Source organism: Cherax quadricarinatus, chromosome 96 (genome assembly GCF_038502225.1).
Source record: "Cherax quadricarinatus isolate ZL_2023a chromosome 96, ASM3850222v1, whole genome shotgun sequence".
NCBI lineage: Eukaryota > Metazoa > Arthropoda > Malacostraca > Decapoda > Parastacidae > Cherax > Cherax quadricarinatus.
This window is the reverse complement of record NC_091387.1, coordinates 8,578,292-8,596,655: the sequence shown is the minus strand read 5'-3', so window position 1 is coordinate 8,596,655 and position 18,364 is coordinate 8,578,292. Positions and strand designations below refer to the sequence as shown.

General features: G+C 42.2%; 1 protein-coding gene across 1 annotated transcript in view; it reads right to left on the bottom strand.

Moving 5' to 3' along the window:
* LOC128701772 (ankyrin repeat and BTB/POZ domain-containing protein 2) overlaps positions 1-18,364 on the bottom strand; it is a 217,349-nt gene that overhangs the window by 6,367 nt on the left and 192,618 nt on the right. Inside the window, exon 14 of the mRNA XM_070105091.1 lies at positions 2,931-3,221. Within this exon, the coding sequence (XP_069961192.1) occupies positions 2,931-3,221 (291 nt within the window). The remainder of the gene's footprint in view (positions 1-2,930; positions 3,222-18,364) is intronic.

Genomic DNA, 18,364 nt, shown 5'->3' with positions numbered 1-18,364 from the left:
CAGATATATCAGATCACTTTCTAGTTGTAGCTACACTGAGAGTAAAAGGTAGATGGGATACAAGGAGAATAGAAGCATCAGGGAAGAGAGAGGTGAAGGTTTATAAACTAAAAGAGGAGGCAGTTAGGGTAAAATATAAACAGCTATTGGAGGATAGATGGGCTAATGAGAGCATAGGCAATGGGGTCGAAGAGGTATGGGGTAGGTTTAAAAATGTAGTGTTAGAGTGTTCAGCAGAAGTTTGTAGTTACAGGAAAGTGGGTGCAGGAGGGAAGAGGAGCGATTGGTGGAATGATGATGTAAAGAGAGTAGTAAGGGAGAACTTTAACATATGAGAAGTTTTTACAAAGTAGAAATGATGCGAGGGAAGAGTATATGGAGAAAAAGAGAGAGGTTAAGAGAGTGGTGAAACAATGTAAAAAGAGAGCAAATGAGAGAGTGGGTGAGATGTTATCAACAAATTTTGTTGAAAATAAGAAAAAGTTTTGGAGTGAGATTAACAAGTTAAGGAAGCCTAGAGAACAAATGGATTTGTCAGTTAAAAATAGGAGAGGAGAGTTATTAAATGGAGAGTTAAAGGTATTGGGAAGATGGAGGGAATATTTTGAGGAATTGTTAAATGTTGATGAAGATAGGGAAGCTGTGATTTTGTGTATAGGGCAAGGAGGAATAACATCTTGTAGGAATGAGGAAGAGCCAGTTGTGAGTGTGGAGGAAGTTCGTGAGGCAGTAGGTAAAATGAAAGGGGGTAAGGCAGCCGGGATTGATGGGATAAAGATAGAAATGTTAAAAGCAGGTGGGGATATAGTTTTGGAGTGGTTGGTGCAATTATTTAATAAATGTATGGAAGAGGGTAAGGTACCTGGGGATTGGCAGAGAGCATGCATAGTTCCTTTGTATAAAGGCAAAGGGGACAAAAGAGAGTGCAAAAATTATAGGGGGATAAGTCTGTTGAGTATACCTGGTAAAGTGTATGGTAGAGTTATTATTGAAAGAATTAAGAGTAAGATGGAGAATAGGATAGCAGATGAACAAGGAGGCTTTAGGAAAGGTAGGGGGTGTGTGGACCAGGTGTTTACAGTGAAACATATAAGTGTACAGTATTTAGATAAGGCTAAAGAGGTCTTTGTGGCATTTATGGATTTGGAAAAGGCGTATGACAGGGTGGATATGGGGGCAATGTGGCAGATGTTGCAGGTGTATGGTGTAGGAGGTAGGTTACTGAAAGCAGTGAAGAGTTTTTACGAGGATACTGAGGCTCAAGTTAGAGTATGTAGGAAAGAGGGAAATTATTTCCCAGTAAAAGTAGGCCTTAGACAAGGATGTGTGATGTCACCGTGGTTGTTTAATATATTAATAGATGGGGTTGTAAGAGAAGTAAATGCGAGGGTCTTGGCAAGAGGCATGGAGTTAAAAGATAAAGAATCACACATAAAGTGGGAGTTGTCACAGTTGCTCTTTGCTGATGACACTGTGGTTTTGGGAGATTCTGAAGAGAAGTTGCAGAGATTGGTGGATGAATTTGGTAGGGTGTGCAAAAGAAGAAAATTAAAAGTGAATACAGGAAAGAGTAAGGTTATGAGGATAACAAAAAGATTAGGTGATGAAAGATTGGACATCAGATTGGAGGGAGAGAGTATGGAGGAGGTGAATGTATTCAGATATTTGGGAGTGGACATGTCAGCGGATGGGTCTATGAAAGATGAGGTGAATCATAGAATTGATGAGGGGAAAAGGGTGAGTGGTGCACTTAGGAGTCTGTGGAGACAAAGAACTTTGTCCTTGGAGGCAAAGAGGGGAATGTATGAGAGTATAGTTTTACCAACGCTCTTATATGGGTGTGAAGCATGGGTGATGAATGCTACAGCGAGGAGAAGGCTGGAGGCAGTGGAGATGTCATGTCTGAGGGCAATGTGTGGTGTGAATATAATGCAGAGAATTCGTAGTTTGGAAGTTAGGAGGAGGTGCGGGATTGCCAAAACTGTTGTCCAGAGGGCTGAGGAAGGGTTGTTGAGGTGGTTCGGACATGTAGAGAGAATGGAGCGAAACAGAATGACTTCAAGAGTGTATCAGTCTGTAGTGGAAGGAAGGTGGGGTAGGGGTCGGCCTAGGAAAGGTTGGAGGGAGGGGGTAAAGGAGGTTTTGTGTGCGAGGGGCTTGGACTTCCAGCAGGCATGCGTGAGCGTGTTTGATAGAAGTGAATGGAGACAAATGGTTTTTAATACTTGACGTGCTGTTGGAGTGTGAGCAAAGTAACATTTATGAAGGGATTCAGGGAAACCGGCAGGCCGGACTTGAGTCCTGGAGATGGGAAGTACAGTGCCTGCACTCTGAAGGAGGGGTGTTAATGTTGCAGTTTAAAAACTGTAGTGTAAAACACCCTTCTGGCAAGACAGTGATGGAGTGAATGATGGTGAAAGTTTTTCTTTTTCGGGCCACCCTGCCTTGGTGGGAATCGGCCAGTGTGATAATAAAAAGTAATAATAAAATACTGCTAATACTACTACTACTAATAATAATAATACCACTATTATCACTACTACTACTACAGTGGACCCCCGCATAACGATTACCTCCGAATGCGACCAATTATGTAAGTGTATTTATGTAAGTGCGTTTGTACGTGTATGTTTGGGGGTCTGAAATGGACTAATCTACTTCACAATATTCCTTATGGGAACAAATTCGGTCAGTACTGGCACCTGAACATACTTCTGGAGTGAAAAAATATCGTTAACCGGGGGTCCACTGTACTACTGTTAATACCACTATTACTAATACCACTGTTACTACTACTACTATCCCTACTATTACTACTATTAATATCCCTACTATTACTACTACTAATACCACTACTATTACTTTTACTACTACTAATACCACTATTACCACTACTAATACTGCTCTTACTACTGCCACCAGCAACTCACCTGTAGTGGTGTTTCTGTACATTTCTCTTCGGCCAGCCTGGCGCCGCCCTCAACATTGCCGCCCTTCTCCAGCAGGGTCTTGGCCAGGTTAATATGGCCATGTATGGCCGCGTAGGTGAGAGCTGTCCAGTGTTGCGTCTCAGGGTTGGCCATGAGGTAGGCCGGACCCGTCGGTGGTGTCTCAGCATCTACGTCAGCCCCAGCGTCCAGTAACATGTTGACCATTGGTTCATCACCCCGGATGCACGCCAGCATGAGTGGCGTTAAGCCGTATTCATTGACTGTATTGACCTGAAAATGTAAGGGATGTTAGACTGTATTCATTGACTGTAGTCACCTGAAATGTAACAGACGTATTTTATTCATGAACCTGTAAGTACTGTACATCATTACTGTGATGATCCAGAAATTTCATCCAGTGGATCATTTTTGTCCAGTGGGATTTTTCAGAGTACTGTATCAAGTAGATCACTGTAAAATACAGTATTTCTGCTGTATAAAACATCCATGAAACTACACCACACTGACCTCAGTGTGGTGTAGGACCCCAATGGAAATAAGTCACTTTGTCTGACTCTTTTTGTTTCTCCTGATGGGTGATCTACACACATGATGCTATGTATGATAATCTATGTAACTGTATTTATGTATACACAAATACCCGCACATAAAAGAGAGAAGCTTACGACGACGTTTCGGTCCGACTTGGACCATTGACAAAGTCACACACATTGACAAAGTCACAAAGTCACAGTGTGACTTTGTCAATGGTCCAAGTCGGACCGAAACGTCGTCGTAAGCTTCTCTCTTTTATGTGCAGGTATTTGTGCATCGTTCCAGTCACGGTATTGTGCCTTTTTGTTATGTATTTATGTATACCTGTACTTGAATAAACTTACTTATCTATTGTATGCTAAACCATCAATTTTGAGATCTTCCTAATACAAAGCTTATTGCTTGGGTATCATTGAAAATGGGTTGGGCAAATATTTTTGTTAGTGGGTTTGGGTTTGAGAAGGACCTTCCTAGTATGGGCCAGTAGGCCTCCGGCAGTGTTCCTCCATTCTTACGTTCTTTCAAGAAAGAATAAAAATTCACATTACTGTGACTGGAACAACACACAAATAACCAGCACATGGGAGAATGAAACTTATGACGACATTTCAGTCTGACATGGACTATTAACTAGTCACACAGGAATGTGAAGGGAAGGGAACCAGTATTCTCCTATGTGTGGGTTATTTGTGTATACTTCCCTTGTTTCTCCGGTGAATGCCAAGAGATGAGTTGTGTAGCACAGTAGCTGAGACACACTAAGCTACAGGAGCTCCTTGACTTACGATGGGATTATGTTGCTCTGAACCCATCTTGAGTTGAAAATATTGTAAGTCGAATGTGGATATACGATAAGTAAATAAATAACTACTGCCACTGAATAAGTAAATAACCAAATAATTACTGTAACTAAATACCTGTATTGAAAAGTAAATAAATGAATACAGGATTACCCTATTAATAAATGTAGAGTACCTCCTGGCACTCCTTGATTCCCTAAGGACAACTTTCTCCTGTATTATTCTCACTGAAACCTGGCTTAAGCACGACACAACATATATGTACTCAGTACCAGAATACACAACAATCCACAACTGCAGACCATACCAAGTTGGGGGAGGTATTGCCATCTATTACTGTAATGAACTATCTTGTTGTAGCACCACTTGCTATAGCGACGAATATGGAGAATATATTTTTGCACATTTTACTGTAAGAACCTTAAGACTCCTATAACAATGGGTGCCATTTACTGGATGCCTCATACAAACATCCCAAATTTTAGTGATAAATTAAAGACACTAATAACAAACAACCAAATGAAAAAGCATCACCTTCTCTTAGCCGGAGACTTCAACATTAACCTTGGACTAACAGATGACTAGCCAGTAATTGATTTCATCAATAATATGAACAACACACTTTTTGTACCAACTATAACTAAACCAACCAAGCTAACTGAGACAAGTGCAACCATAACTGACCATGTATAAACTAATATACAGTGGACCCCCGCATAACGATTACCTCCGAATGCGACCAATTATGTAAGTGTATTTATGTAAGTGCATTTGTACGTGTATGTTTGGGGGTCTGAAATGGACTAATCTACTTCACAATATTTCTTATGGGAACAAATTCGGTCAGTATTGGCACCTGAACATACTTCTGGAGTGAAAAAATATCGTTAACCGGGGGTCCACTGTACTAGCCCCACTTAAATCAGGGATAATCACAGACAGCAGTACTGACCACTACCCCACCTTAGTCTTAACAAACATTAGTAAACAACCACTGGAATACAACAAAGTTTCTTTTAGACTCCACGACGAGGCCTCAATAAGTAACTTCACAGCAGAGCTAGGGATCGTTGACTGGCCTATGGAAGTCTCCATTGCCAATGGTAAAGATGATAAACATACAGTGGAACCCCGGTTTTCGTTTTTAATCCGTTCCAGAAGGTCGGCCAAAAACTGATTTGTACGGAAACTGAAGTAATATTTCCCATACGAAATATTGTAAATCCCATTAATCCGTTCCAGACACCCAAAAATATTAACAAAAAATACATTTATTGAAAATAATTATAGTTTTACATACAGAAAACAATAAAAATAAATATAAAGCATTAATGAAATGGATAAATGAATATTTAAAACACTTTTATTGAAGACTCTTGTTGGTGTATGGAAGATGGTGAGGAAGATGGTGAGGAAGATGGTGAGGAAGATGGTGAGGAAGATGGTGAGGAAGATGGTGAGGAAGATGGTGAGGAAGATGGTGAGGGAGATGGTGAGGGAGATGGTGAGGAAGATGGTGAGGAAGATGGTGAGGAAGATGGTGAGGAAGATGGTGAGGAAGATGGTGAGGAAGATGGTGAGGAAGATGGTGAGGAAGATGGTGAGGAAGAGGGTGAGGAAGTGAGAGGAAGATGGTGAGGAAGATGGTGAGGAAGATGGTGAGGAAGATGGTGAGGAAGATGGTGAGGAAGATGGTGAGGAAGATGGTGAGGAAGTGAGAGGAAGATGGTGAGGAAGATGGTGAGGAAGATGGTGAGGAAGATGGTGAGGAAGATGGTGAGGGGGATGGTGAGGAAGATGGTGAGGAAGATGGTGAGGGAGATGGTGAGGAAGATGGTGAGGAAGATGGTGAGGAAGATGGTGAGGAAGATGGTGAGGAAGATGGTGAGGAAGATGGTGAGGAAGATGGTGAGGAAGATGGTGAGGAAGATGGTGAGGGAGATGGTGAGGAAGATGGTGAGGAAGATGGTGAGGAAGATGGTGAGGAAGTGAGAGGAAGATGGTGAGGAAGATGGTGAGGAAGATGGTGAGGAAGATGGTGAGGGAGATGGTGAGGAAGATGGTGAAGAAGATGGTGAGGAAGATGGTGAGGAAGTGAGAGGAAGATGGTGAGGAAGATGGTGAGGAAGATGGTGAGGAAGATGGTGAGGAAGATGGTGAGGAAGATGGTGAGGAAGATGGTGAGGGAGATGGTGAGGAAGATGGTGAGGAAGATGGTGAGGAAGTGACAGGAAGATGGTGAGGAAGATGGTGAGGAAGTGAGAGGAAGATGGTGAGGAAGATGGTGAGGAAGATGGTGAGGAAGATGGTGAGGAAGATGGTGAGGAAGATGGTGAGGAAGATGGTGAGGAAGATGGTGAGGAAGATGGTGAGGAAGTGAGAGGAAGATGGTGAGGAAGATGGTGAGGAAGATGGTGAGGAAGATGGTGAGGAAGATGGTGAGGAAGTGAGAGGAAGATGGTGAGGAAGATGGTGAGGAAGATGGTGAGGAAGATGGTGAGGGAGATGGTGAGGAAGATGGTGAGGAAGATGGTGAGGAAGATGGTGAGGAAGATGGTGAGGGAGATGGTGAGGAAGATGGTGAGGGAGATGGTGAGGAAGATGGTGAGGAAGATGGTGAGGAAGATGGTGAGGAAGTGAGAGGAAGATGGTGAGGAAGATGGTGAGGAAGATGGTGAGGAAGATGGTGAGGAAGATGGTGAGGAAGTGAGAGGAAGATGGTGAGGAAGATGGTGAGGAAGTGAGAGGAAGATGTTGAGGAAGATGGTGAGGAAGATGGTGAGGAAGATGGTGAGGGAGATGGTGAGGAAGATGGTGAGGAAGATGGTGAGGAAGATGGTGAGGAAGATGGTGAGGAAGATGGTGAGGAAGATGGTGAGGAAGTGAGAGGAAGATGGTGAGGAAGATGGTGAGGAAGATGGTGAGGAAGATGGTGAGGAAGATGGTGAGGAAGATGGTGAGGAAGATGGTGAGGAAGATGGTGAGGAAGTGAGAGGAAGATGGTGAGGAAGATGGTGAGGAAGATGGTGAGGAAGATGGTGAGGAAGATGGTGAGGAAGATGGTGAGGAAGATGGTGAGGAAGTGAGAGGAAGATGGTGAGGAAGATGGTGAGGAAGATGGTGAGGAAGATGGTGAGGAAGATGGTGAGGAAGATGGTGAGGAAGATGGTGAGGAAGATGGTGAGGGAGATGGTGAGGAAGATGGTGAGGAAGATGGTGAGGAAGATGGTGAGGAAGATGGTGAGGAAGATGGTGAGGAAGTGAGAGGAAGATGGTGAGGAAGATGGTGAGGAAGATGGTGAGGAAGATGGTGAGGAAGTGAGAGGAAGATGGTGAGGAAGATGGTGAGGAAGATGGTGAGGAAGATGGTGAGGAAGTGAGAGGAAGATGGTTAGGAAGATGGTGAGGAAGATGGTGAGGAAGGAGAGGTTATCTCTACCACCCTCACCACCACCATCACAACCACTATCACCCTCTACCACCATCACAACCACTATCACCATCACAACCACTACTACCATCACAACCACTACCACCATCTACCACCATCACAATCACTACCACCCTCTACCACCACCACTACCACCCTCTACCACCACCACTACCACCCTCTACCACCACCACTACCACCCTCTACCACCACCACTACCACCCTCTACCATCATCACTACCACCCTCTACCACAATCACAACCCTCTACCACCCTTACTACCACAATCCACCACAATCACTACCACCCTCTACCACTACAACCCTCTACCACCATCATTACTACCCTCTACCACCATCATTACCACCCTCTACCATAATCACAACCACTACCACCCACTAACACCATCATTACCACACACTCTACCACAATCACTACCACCCTCTACCACAACCACAATCACTACCACCCTCTACCACTATCACTACTACCCTCTACCATCATCACAACCACTACCACCCTCTTCCACCATCACTACCACCCTCTACCACCATCACTACTACCCTCTACCACCCTCCATCACCATCACTACCACCTTCTACCACAATCACTACCACCATCACCATCACTACCACTCTCTACCACCATCACAACCACTACCACCCTCCACCACCATCACTACCACCCTCTACCACAATCACTACCACCATCACAACCACTATCACCCTCTACCACCATCACAATCACTACCACCCTCTACCACAATCACTAATACCCTCTACCACCCTCCACCACCATCACTACCACCCTCTACCACAATCACTACTACCACTATCACAACCCCTATCACCCTCTACTGCCATCACAACCACTACCACCCTCTACCACCATCACTACCATGCTCCACCACAATCACTACCACCCTCTACCACCATCCCAACCACTACCACCCTCTACCACCATCCCAACCACTACCACCCTCTACCACCATCACTACCATGCTCCATCACCATCACTACCACCCTCACAACCACTACCACCATCGACCACCATCGCTACCACTCTCTATGACCATCACTACCATCCTCCATGACCATCACTACCACTATCTACCACCATCACTGCCACCATCTACCATAATCACAACCACTACCACCATCACAACCACTACCACGGTCTACCAGCATCACTACCACCCTCTACCAAAATCACTACTACCCTCTACAATCATTACTACCACTCTCTACCACCATCACTACCACTCTCCACCACAATCACTACCACCCTCTACCACCACCACAACCACTACCACCCTCTACAGCCACCACAATCACTACCAACCTCTACCACCATCATTACCACCCCCTACCACCATGACAACCATCCTCTACCACAATCACAACCACTACCACCTTTTACCACAATCACTACCACCCTCTACCACCATAACTACCACCATCACAACCATCCTCTACCACAATCACAACCACTACCACCTTTTACCACCCTCTACCACCATCACAACAATCCTCTACCACAATCACAACCACTACCACCTTTTACCACCATCACTACCACCCTCTACCACCATCACTACCACCCTCTACCACCATCACAACCATCCTCTACCACAATCACAACCACTACCACCTTTTACCACCATCACTACCACCCTCTACCACCAACACAACCTTTACCATGCACTACCACCATTACCATGCTCTACCACCATCACCACCACCATCACAACCACTACCACCCTCTACCACAATCACTACCACCCTCTACCACCATCACTACCACCCTCTACCACAGAACAACCACTACCACCCTCTACCACCATCACTACTACCCTCTACCACAACCACTACCACCTACCACTATCACAACCACTACCACCTACCACTATCACAACCACTACCACCCTCTGTGAGTAACAAAGGCAGACTGAGTGACGAACATATGATCGGCGCGTCCCGCAGGCAGGCAGAAGCGCCTGGTACAGACGATTTCCAAGTGGATGTACGAAAACAGCGGGAAAATTTCGCCAAAAAAAAGTGGTCGAAAACTTAATTATACGATAACCGGAACAGACGAAAACCGGGGTTACAATGTGTAATTACAATTTTGATTTGCTAAGTACAAAGACAGCCACTATCATGCCCAGTCATTTCGGGCAAACTAATCGTAATACAGCGGACCCCCGGTTAACAAACTTTTTTCACTCCAGAAGTATGTTCAGGTGCCAGTACTGACCGAATTTGTTCCCATAAGGAATATTGTGAAGTAGATTAGTCCATTTCAGATCCCCAAACATACACGTACAAACGCACTTACATAAATACACTTACATAATTGGTCGCATTGGGAGGTGATCGTTAAGTGGGGATCCACTGTACATGGTAACTAATTAAAACTAGATAAGATAACAGTACATAGTAACTATACTTAAAACTAGACAAGTAATAGTGGTAAGCTGTTTTACAATCTTATTTCAACTTAATACAAGTGAGTAGTGTTCGGTAAAATAATCTTGAAATTGCACACAAAATCTACCTTACAAGTAATGGTGCAGGTGGTAATATTTTATGGAATGGCAGAAATAAAAGCCAGGAGGTCACATAATAAGACTAATTAGCAGATGTTTTGGCCGATTTGGTAAACCCGTAAATGGTCCAAGCAGATCTACGTTCACATGCGTAGTGCTACGAAAGTAGATCTACGTTTTTTTACATATTTTCAAATATAACAAAAAAAAAAGTAGATCAAATTTTTTTTACACATTTTCAAATGTAAAAAAACAAAAAGAAGATCTACTTGTTTTACATGCTTGTACTTTCAAATGTTGAAAAAACGTAAATACAGTGGACCCCCGGTTAACGATTACCTCCGAATGCGACCAATTATGTAAGTGTATTTATGTAAGTGCGTTTGTACGTGTATGTTTGGGGGTCTGAAATGGACTAATCTACTTCACAATATTCCTTATGGGAACAAATTCGGTCAGTACTGGCACCTGAACATACTTCTGGAGTGAAAAAATATCGTTAACCGGGAATCCACTGTATATGTTTGGAGAGAGATTTTGGGAGATGTTAAGTGAATGTATAGGAGCCTTTGAACCAAGTGAGAGAGTAATTGTGGTAGGGGACTTGAATGCTAAAGTAGGAGAAACTTTTAGAGAGGGTGTGGTAGGTAAGTTTGGGGTGCCAGGTGTAAATGATAATGGGAGCCCTTTGATTGAACTTTGTATAGAAAGGGGTTTAGTTATAGGTAATACATATTTTAAGAAAAAGAGGATAAATAAGTATACACGATATGATGTAGGGCGAAATGACAGTAGTTTGTTGGATTATGTATTGGTAGATAAAAGACTGTTGAGTAGACTTCAGGATGTACATGTTTATAGAGGGGCCACAGATATATCAGATCACTTTCTAGTTGTAGCTACACTGAGAGTAAAAGGTAGATGGGATACAAGGAGAATAGAAGCATCAGGGAAGAGAGAGGTGAAGGTTTATAAACTAAAAGAGGAGGCAGTTAGGGTAAGATATAAACAGCTATTGGAGGATAGATGGGCTAATGAGAGCATAGGCAATGGGGTCGAAGAGGTATGGGGTAGGTTTAAAAATGTAGTGTTAGAGTGTTCAGCAGAAGTTTGTGGTTACAGGAAAGTGGGTGCAGGAGGGAAGAGGAGCGATTGGTGGAATGATGATGTAAAGAGAGTAGTAAGGGAGAAAAAGTTAGCATATGAGAAGTTTTTACAAAGTAGAAGTGATGCAAGGAGGGAAGAGTATATGGAGAAAAAGAGAGAAGTTAAGAGAGTGGTGAAGCAATGTAAAAAGAGAGCAAATGAGAGAGTGGGTGAGATGTTATCAACAAATTTTGTTGAAAATAAGAAAAAGTTTTGGAGTGAGATTAACAAGTTAAGAAAGCCTAGAGAACAAATGGATTTGTCAGTTAAAAATAGGAGAGGAGAGTTATTAAATGGAGAGGTAGAGGTATTGGGAAGATGGAAGGAATATTTTGAGGAATTGTTAAATGTTGATGAAGATAGGGAAGCTGTGATTTCGTGTATAGGGCAAGGAGGAATAACATCTTGTAGGAGTGAGGAAGAGCCAGTTGTGAGTGTGGGGGAAGTTCGTGAGGCAGTAGGTAAAATGAAAGGGGGTAAGGCAGCCGGGATTGATGGGATAAAGATAGAAATGTTAAAAGCAGGTGGGGATATAGTTTTGGAGTGGTTGGTGCAATTATTTAATAAATGTATGGAAGAGGGTAAGGTACCTAGGGATTGGCAGAGAGCATGCATAGTTCCTTTGTATAAAGGCAAAGGGGATAAAAGAGAGTGCAAAAATTATAGGGGGATAAGTCTGTTGAGTGTACCTGGTAAAGTGTATGGTAGAGTTATAATTGAAAGAATTAAGAGTAAGACGGAGAATAGGATAGCAGATGAACAAGGAGGCTTTAGGAAAGGTAGGGGGTGTGTGGACCAGGTGTTTACAGTGAAACATATAAGTGAACAGTATTTAGATAAGGCTAAAGAGGTCTTTGTGGCATTTATGGATTTGGAAAAGGCGTATGACAGGGTGGATAGGGGGGCAATGTGGCAGATGTTGCAAGTGTATGGTGTAGGAGGTAGGTTACTGAAAGCAGTGAAGAGTTTTTACGAGGATAGTGAGGCTCAAGTTAGAGTATGTAGGAAAGAGGGAAATTTTTTCCCAGTAAAAGTAGGCCTTAGACAAGGATGTGTGATGTCACCGTGGTTGTTTAATATATTTATAGATGGGGTTGTAAGAGAAGTAAATGCGAGGGTCTTGGCAAGAGGCGTGGAGTTAAAAGATAAAGAATCACACACAAAGTGGGAGTTGTCACAGCTGCTCTTTGCCGATGACACTGTGCTCTTGGGAGATTCTGAAGAGAAGTTGCAGAGATTGGTGGATGAATTTGGTAGGGTGTGCAAAAGAAGAAAATTAAAGGTGAATACAGGAAAGAGTAAGGTTATGAGGATAACAAAAAGATTAGGTGATGAAAGATTGAATATCAGATTGGAGGGAGAGAGTATGGAGGAGGTGAACGTATTCAGATATTTGGGAGTGGACGTGTCAGCGGATGGGTCTATGAAAGATGAGGTGAATCATAGAATTGATGAGGGAAAAAGAGTGAGTGGTGCACTTAGGAGTCTGTGGAGACAAAGAACTTTGTCCTTGGAGGCAAAGAGGGGAATGTATGAGAGTATAGTTTTACCAACGCTCTTATATGGGTGTGAAGCGTGGGTGATGAATGTTGCAGCGAGGAGAAGGCTGGAGGCAGTGGAGATGTCATGTCTGAGGGCAATGTGTGGTGTGAATATAATGCAGAGAATTCGTAGTTTGGAAGTTAGGAGGAGGTGCGGGATTACCAAAACTGTTGTCCAGAGGGCTGAGGAAGGGTTGTTGAGGTGGTTCGGACATGTAGAGAGAATGGAGCGAAACAGAATGACTTCAAGAGTGTATCAGTCTGTAGTGGAAGGAAGGCGGGGTAGGGGTCGGCCTAGGAAGGGTTGGAGGGAGGGGGTAAAGGAGGTTTTGTGTGCGAGGGGCTTGGACTTCCAGCAGGCATGCGTGAGCGTGTTTGATAGGAGTGAATGGAGACAAATGGTTTTTAATACTTGACGTGCTGTTGGAGTGTGAGCAAAGTAACATTTATGAAGGGATTCAGGGAAACCGGCAGGCCGGACTTGAGTCCTGGAGATGGGAAGTACAGTGCCTGCACTCTGAAGGAGGGGTGTTAATGTTGCAGTTTAAAAACTGTAGTGTAAAGCACCCTTCTGGCAAGACAGTGATGGAGTGAATGATGGTGAAAGTTTTTCTTTTTCGGGCCACCCTGCCTTGGTGGGAATCGGCCGGTGTGATAATAAAAAAAAAAAAAATGTTTGGACCGTTTATGGGTTAATATTGAGAAATAAGATAATTTTATGGATTGGCAGAATTAAGAGCCTAGAGGTCATATAATAAAACTAGTTAGCAGATGTTTTGGTTGATTTGGTTAATATTATGAGATAAGATGATTTTTTAGCAGAGTCCTAAATTTATAAGCTGTCAGGGGATTCTTGACCTGTTCCGGTAGCGAGTTCCAGATCTTCGGGCCTTTCATGTGCATAGCGTTCTTGCAAAGTGAGAGTATGACTTGAGGGATGTTGAAAAGTGCCTTATGCCTTGTATTGTGCCTATGCATTCTGTTGTAACTGTCAAGGAGTAGTTTTAGAGGAAGGTTTACAGTGGAGTTTAATGTTCTGTATATGTAGTAGGTACAAGAAAAAGAGTGTATGTCTTGTATATTTAGCAAGTTTAGTCTTTTGAAAAGTGGTGGAGTGTGCTATCTAGCACAGGAGCTGGTTATCACCCACACAGCAGGTTTTTGTTGGATTATTAACCTCTTGACTGTCGCAACCCCAAATCCTGAGGTGTCTCCTGGTGTCGCCAAATTTGGGCGCCCCCCCCCCCCCCCCCAAAAAAAAAAAAAACTATTTTTTCTTATGAAATGATAAGAGAATCTTTTCCCAATTGTAATGACACCAAAAGAACGAAATTTGATGGAAAACTGATGGAATTACGCTCTCGTGAAGTTAGTGACATCAGCGATATTTATGAATCAGCGATTTTGCCCACTTTGAGCCCTATTTTCGGCTAATTCCATTATTCCAGTCGACCAAACTCATAGCTATTTCTTTAGAACTCCATTTTTTCTATTGATTGAGTACAAGAAACTGCCCATTTACTGATTTCAACTACCCAATAACATAGTCAGAAATTTGCAATTTGGCCAATTTCACGAAAATTAAAAAAATGACAATTTCAAAATAGGGTCCAGAATGAACAATGCAGACATTCCTGGCTCTAAAATAACATTTTCTTTGCTCATCAGTCATGTCTCCAGGCCACTCTGATATTACTCTTGCTTTCTATTTTGAATTTTTATTCAAACAAAAAATAGAAGATTTACTGTTATGCAGACTACTGCAATATTGTAATAATTGTATAAATAATGTCAACCCATTCATAACTGCATATCAGTATGGCTACTTCGGCATTTATTGGAAAATGACATCATTTGTTTACTTTTGAACATCGGCAAAAATCAAACATCTCCCTAATTTGAGCTCCATTTCTAGGTTCTTTTTATAGTAAAACCAATCAAAATCACCTCTATTTCTATAATATGTTTTCCATTCTATCAAATGAGACCAAGAAAACGAGAATACAACCATAAATACTATACGAAAATAGACCACAAAGTCGGCATTTTAATTAAATTATGCACTGTGTGCTGCAGGATTTTTTTTTATATGGTGCACACTGACCATACAGATCCATTCTCTCACATGTGGGCCTACCAGCTTTCTCCTGCTTGATTTGAAGCCATTAGAATTTATGAGTATACAGTGGACCCTCAGCTAACGATATTAATCCGTTCCTGAAAGCTCATCGTTTGCTGAAATTATCGTTAGCTGAATTAATTTTCCCCATAAGAAATAATGGAAATCAAATTAATTTGTGCAAGACACCCAAAGTATGAAAAAAAAAAAAATTTTTACCACATGAAATATTAATTTTAATACACACAAACTGACACTTACCTTTATTGAAGATCTGGTGATGATTGATGGGATGGAAGGAGGGGAGAGTGTGGAAGTTGTTAATGTTTACAAGGGGAATCCCCTTCCATTAGGACTTGAGGTGGCAAGTCCTTTTCCGGGGTTACTTCCCTTCTTCTTTTAATTCCACTAGGATCAGCTTGAGAGTCACTGGACCTCTGTCGCACAAAATATCTGTCCATAGAGGCCTGTACCTCCTGTTCCTTTATGATTTGTCTGAAGTGTTTCACAACATTGTCAGTGTAATAGTCACCAGCACGGCTTGCAATAGCTGTGTGAGGGTGATTTTCATCCATAAAGGTTTGCACTTCAAGCCACTTTGCACATATTTCCTTAATCTCTGTTTTCAATTCCATACTAATTCTCACCCTTTTAACCACAGGGATGGCACTAGAAGCTTTCTTGGGGTCCAAGGTGACTTATTTTGCAACTACAAGCACTAAAAACACTGGGATAATGTGAAATGTACCGAATGCATGCGTAGATGCAGCCGCACTGGCTGGCTTGTAAACACTGGCACTCAGGCCACACGTGGACGTGTCTTGAACGGATTGTGTAGGGTGAGTTTTTTAGCATTAGCTGAGGCAAAATTTTTGCGTTAAAATGTATCGTTAGCTGAATTTAATGTTAGGTGATGCCATCGTTAGCTGAGGGTCCACTGCATATACATCAAAAACGGTGGCTCGTAATACAGTGGACCCCCGCATAACGATGGCATCGCATAGCGATTTTTCCGCATAACGATTACTTTTATCGCAAAATTTTTGCCGCGCATACCGATTAAAAACCCGCATACCGATTTTCGTCCGAGACGCGTCCAATGTGCCCTCAGCCAGCCTCACATGTGCCACTCCGTCCCATTGTTTACCAGCCAGCCTCCGCGGTAACATCCAAGCATACACTCGGAATATTTCGTATTATTACAGTATTTTCGGTGCTGTTTCTGGAAAATAAGTGACCATGGGCCCCAAGAAAGCTTCTAGTGCCAACCCTGTGGTAAAAAGGGTGAGAATTAGTATGGAAATTAAGAAAGATTTTGAAGGGTTTGGGGCTAACCCTGAGAAGCCTATGCCAGTTGTGGAATCCATTGTGCCTACTTCAAAGATTAAGGAAATGTGTGCAGAGTGGGTTGAACTGCAAACCTTTATAGATGAAAATCACCCTGACACAGCTGTTGCAAGCCGTGCTTGTGACTATTTCAATGACAATGTTATGGCCCATTTTAGGAAAGTCTTGAAGGAACGGGAGGTACAGAGCTCTATGGACAGATTTGTTGTGCGACAGAGGTCCAGTGACTCTCAAGCTGGTCCTAGTGGCATTAAAAGAAGAAGGGAAGTAACCCCAGAAAAGGACTTGCTACCTCAAGTCCTAATGGAAGGGGATTCCCCTTCTAAACAGTAAGAAGATAATGCTCTCCCCTCCTCCCATCCCATCAATCATCACCAGATCTTCAATAAAAGTAAGTGTCATGTAATTGTGCATGCCTTTTTCAGTTTGTGTGTATTAAAATTAACATTTCATGTGGTAAAAAAAAATTTTTTTTCATACTTTTGGGCGTCTTGCACGGATTAATTTTATTTCCATTATTTCTTATGGGGAAAATTCATTCGCATAACGATTATTTCGCATAACGATGAGCCCTCTTGCACGGATTAAAATCGTTAACCGGGGGTCCACTGTACATATATATATATGACCAAAACAGACAAAGGGTTAAGGGTCTAAGGTGGTTGGCTGTGGTTTAGCACCAGGCACAAATATCATAAGTGAGGTAAGGATATATTAGAGAGTGGTACAGGATAAGGACAGTCATTTGTGGTACATAGTATCGTATCTTGGAAAGGATTCCTACTGATTTGGAAATTTTCTTGGCTATGTGATGGGTATGGAACTGAAATTTAAGATTACAGTCAAGGAGAAGACCTAGAAATTTGCCCTCTGTGTGTCTTGATATAGGGGAACCATTTAACAATATGTTAAGTTGGATATTTGAGGCTCTGTTGCCAAACAGCATGAAGTATGTTATGTCTTTGTTGAGTGTGAGTTTGTTGGTCATCATCCAACAGAAAGAGGCCTAAGCCTCTTTGGCCCTCATTTTAATGATAATATAATGTCTTTATTTCTATAAGTGTTGGTAGTAGGTACTACTACCAACACTTATAGGGACTACCATTCTGCCAAGTGAGTGTAAAACGTAAGCCTGTAATTGTTTTACATGATGGTAGAATTGTAAGTAAGTAAGTAAGTAAGTAAGTAAGTTTATTCAGGTATATACAAATACAGTTACATAGAATTATCATACATAGCAGCATATGTGTAGAGAACCTAGGATAACCCAAAAAAGTCAGACAGAGTGACTTATTTCCATTGGTGTCTTTTGTCTGTCTCATAAATATGCAAGATTACAGGTACGTCTTGCTACTTCTACTTACGCTTTAGGTCACACTACACATACATGTACGAGTATATATATACACACCCCTCTGGGTTTTCTTCTATTTCCTTTCTAGTTCTTGTTCTTGTTTATTTCCTCTTATCTCCATGGGGAAGTGGAACAGAATTCTTCCTCCCTAAGCCATGCATGTTGTAAGAGGCGGCTGAAATGCCGAGAGGAAGGCGCTAGTAACCCTTTCTCCTGTATAAATTACTAAATTTAAAAAGAGAAACTTTCATTTCTCTCTTTGGACCACCCCGCCTTGGTCGGATACGGCTGGTTTGTTGAAAAAAAAAAAAAATTCTACAAGTACATGTACAAGGTATACAAGTACATGTACAAGGTATACAAGTATATGTACAAGGTATACCAGTACATGTACAAGGTATACAAGTACAAGTACAAGGTATACCAGTACATGTACAAGGTATACAAGTATATGTACAAGGTATACAAGTACATGTACAAGGTATACAAGTACATGTACAAGGTATACAAGTACAAGTACAAGGTATACCAGTACATGTACAAGGTATACAAGTATATGTACAAGGTATACAAGTACATGTACAAGGTATACAA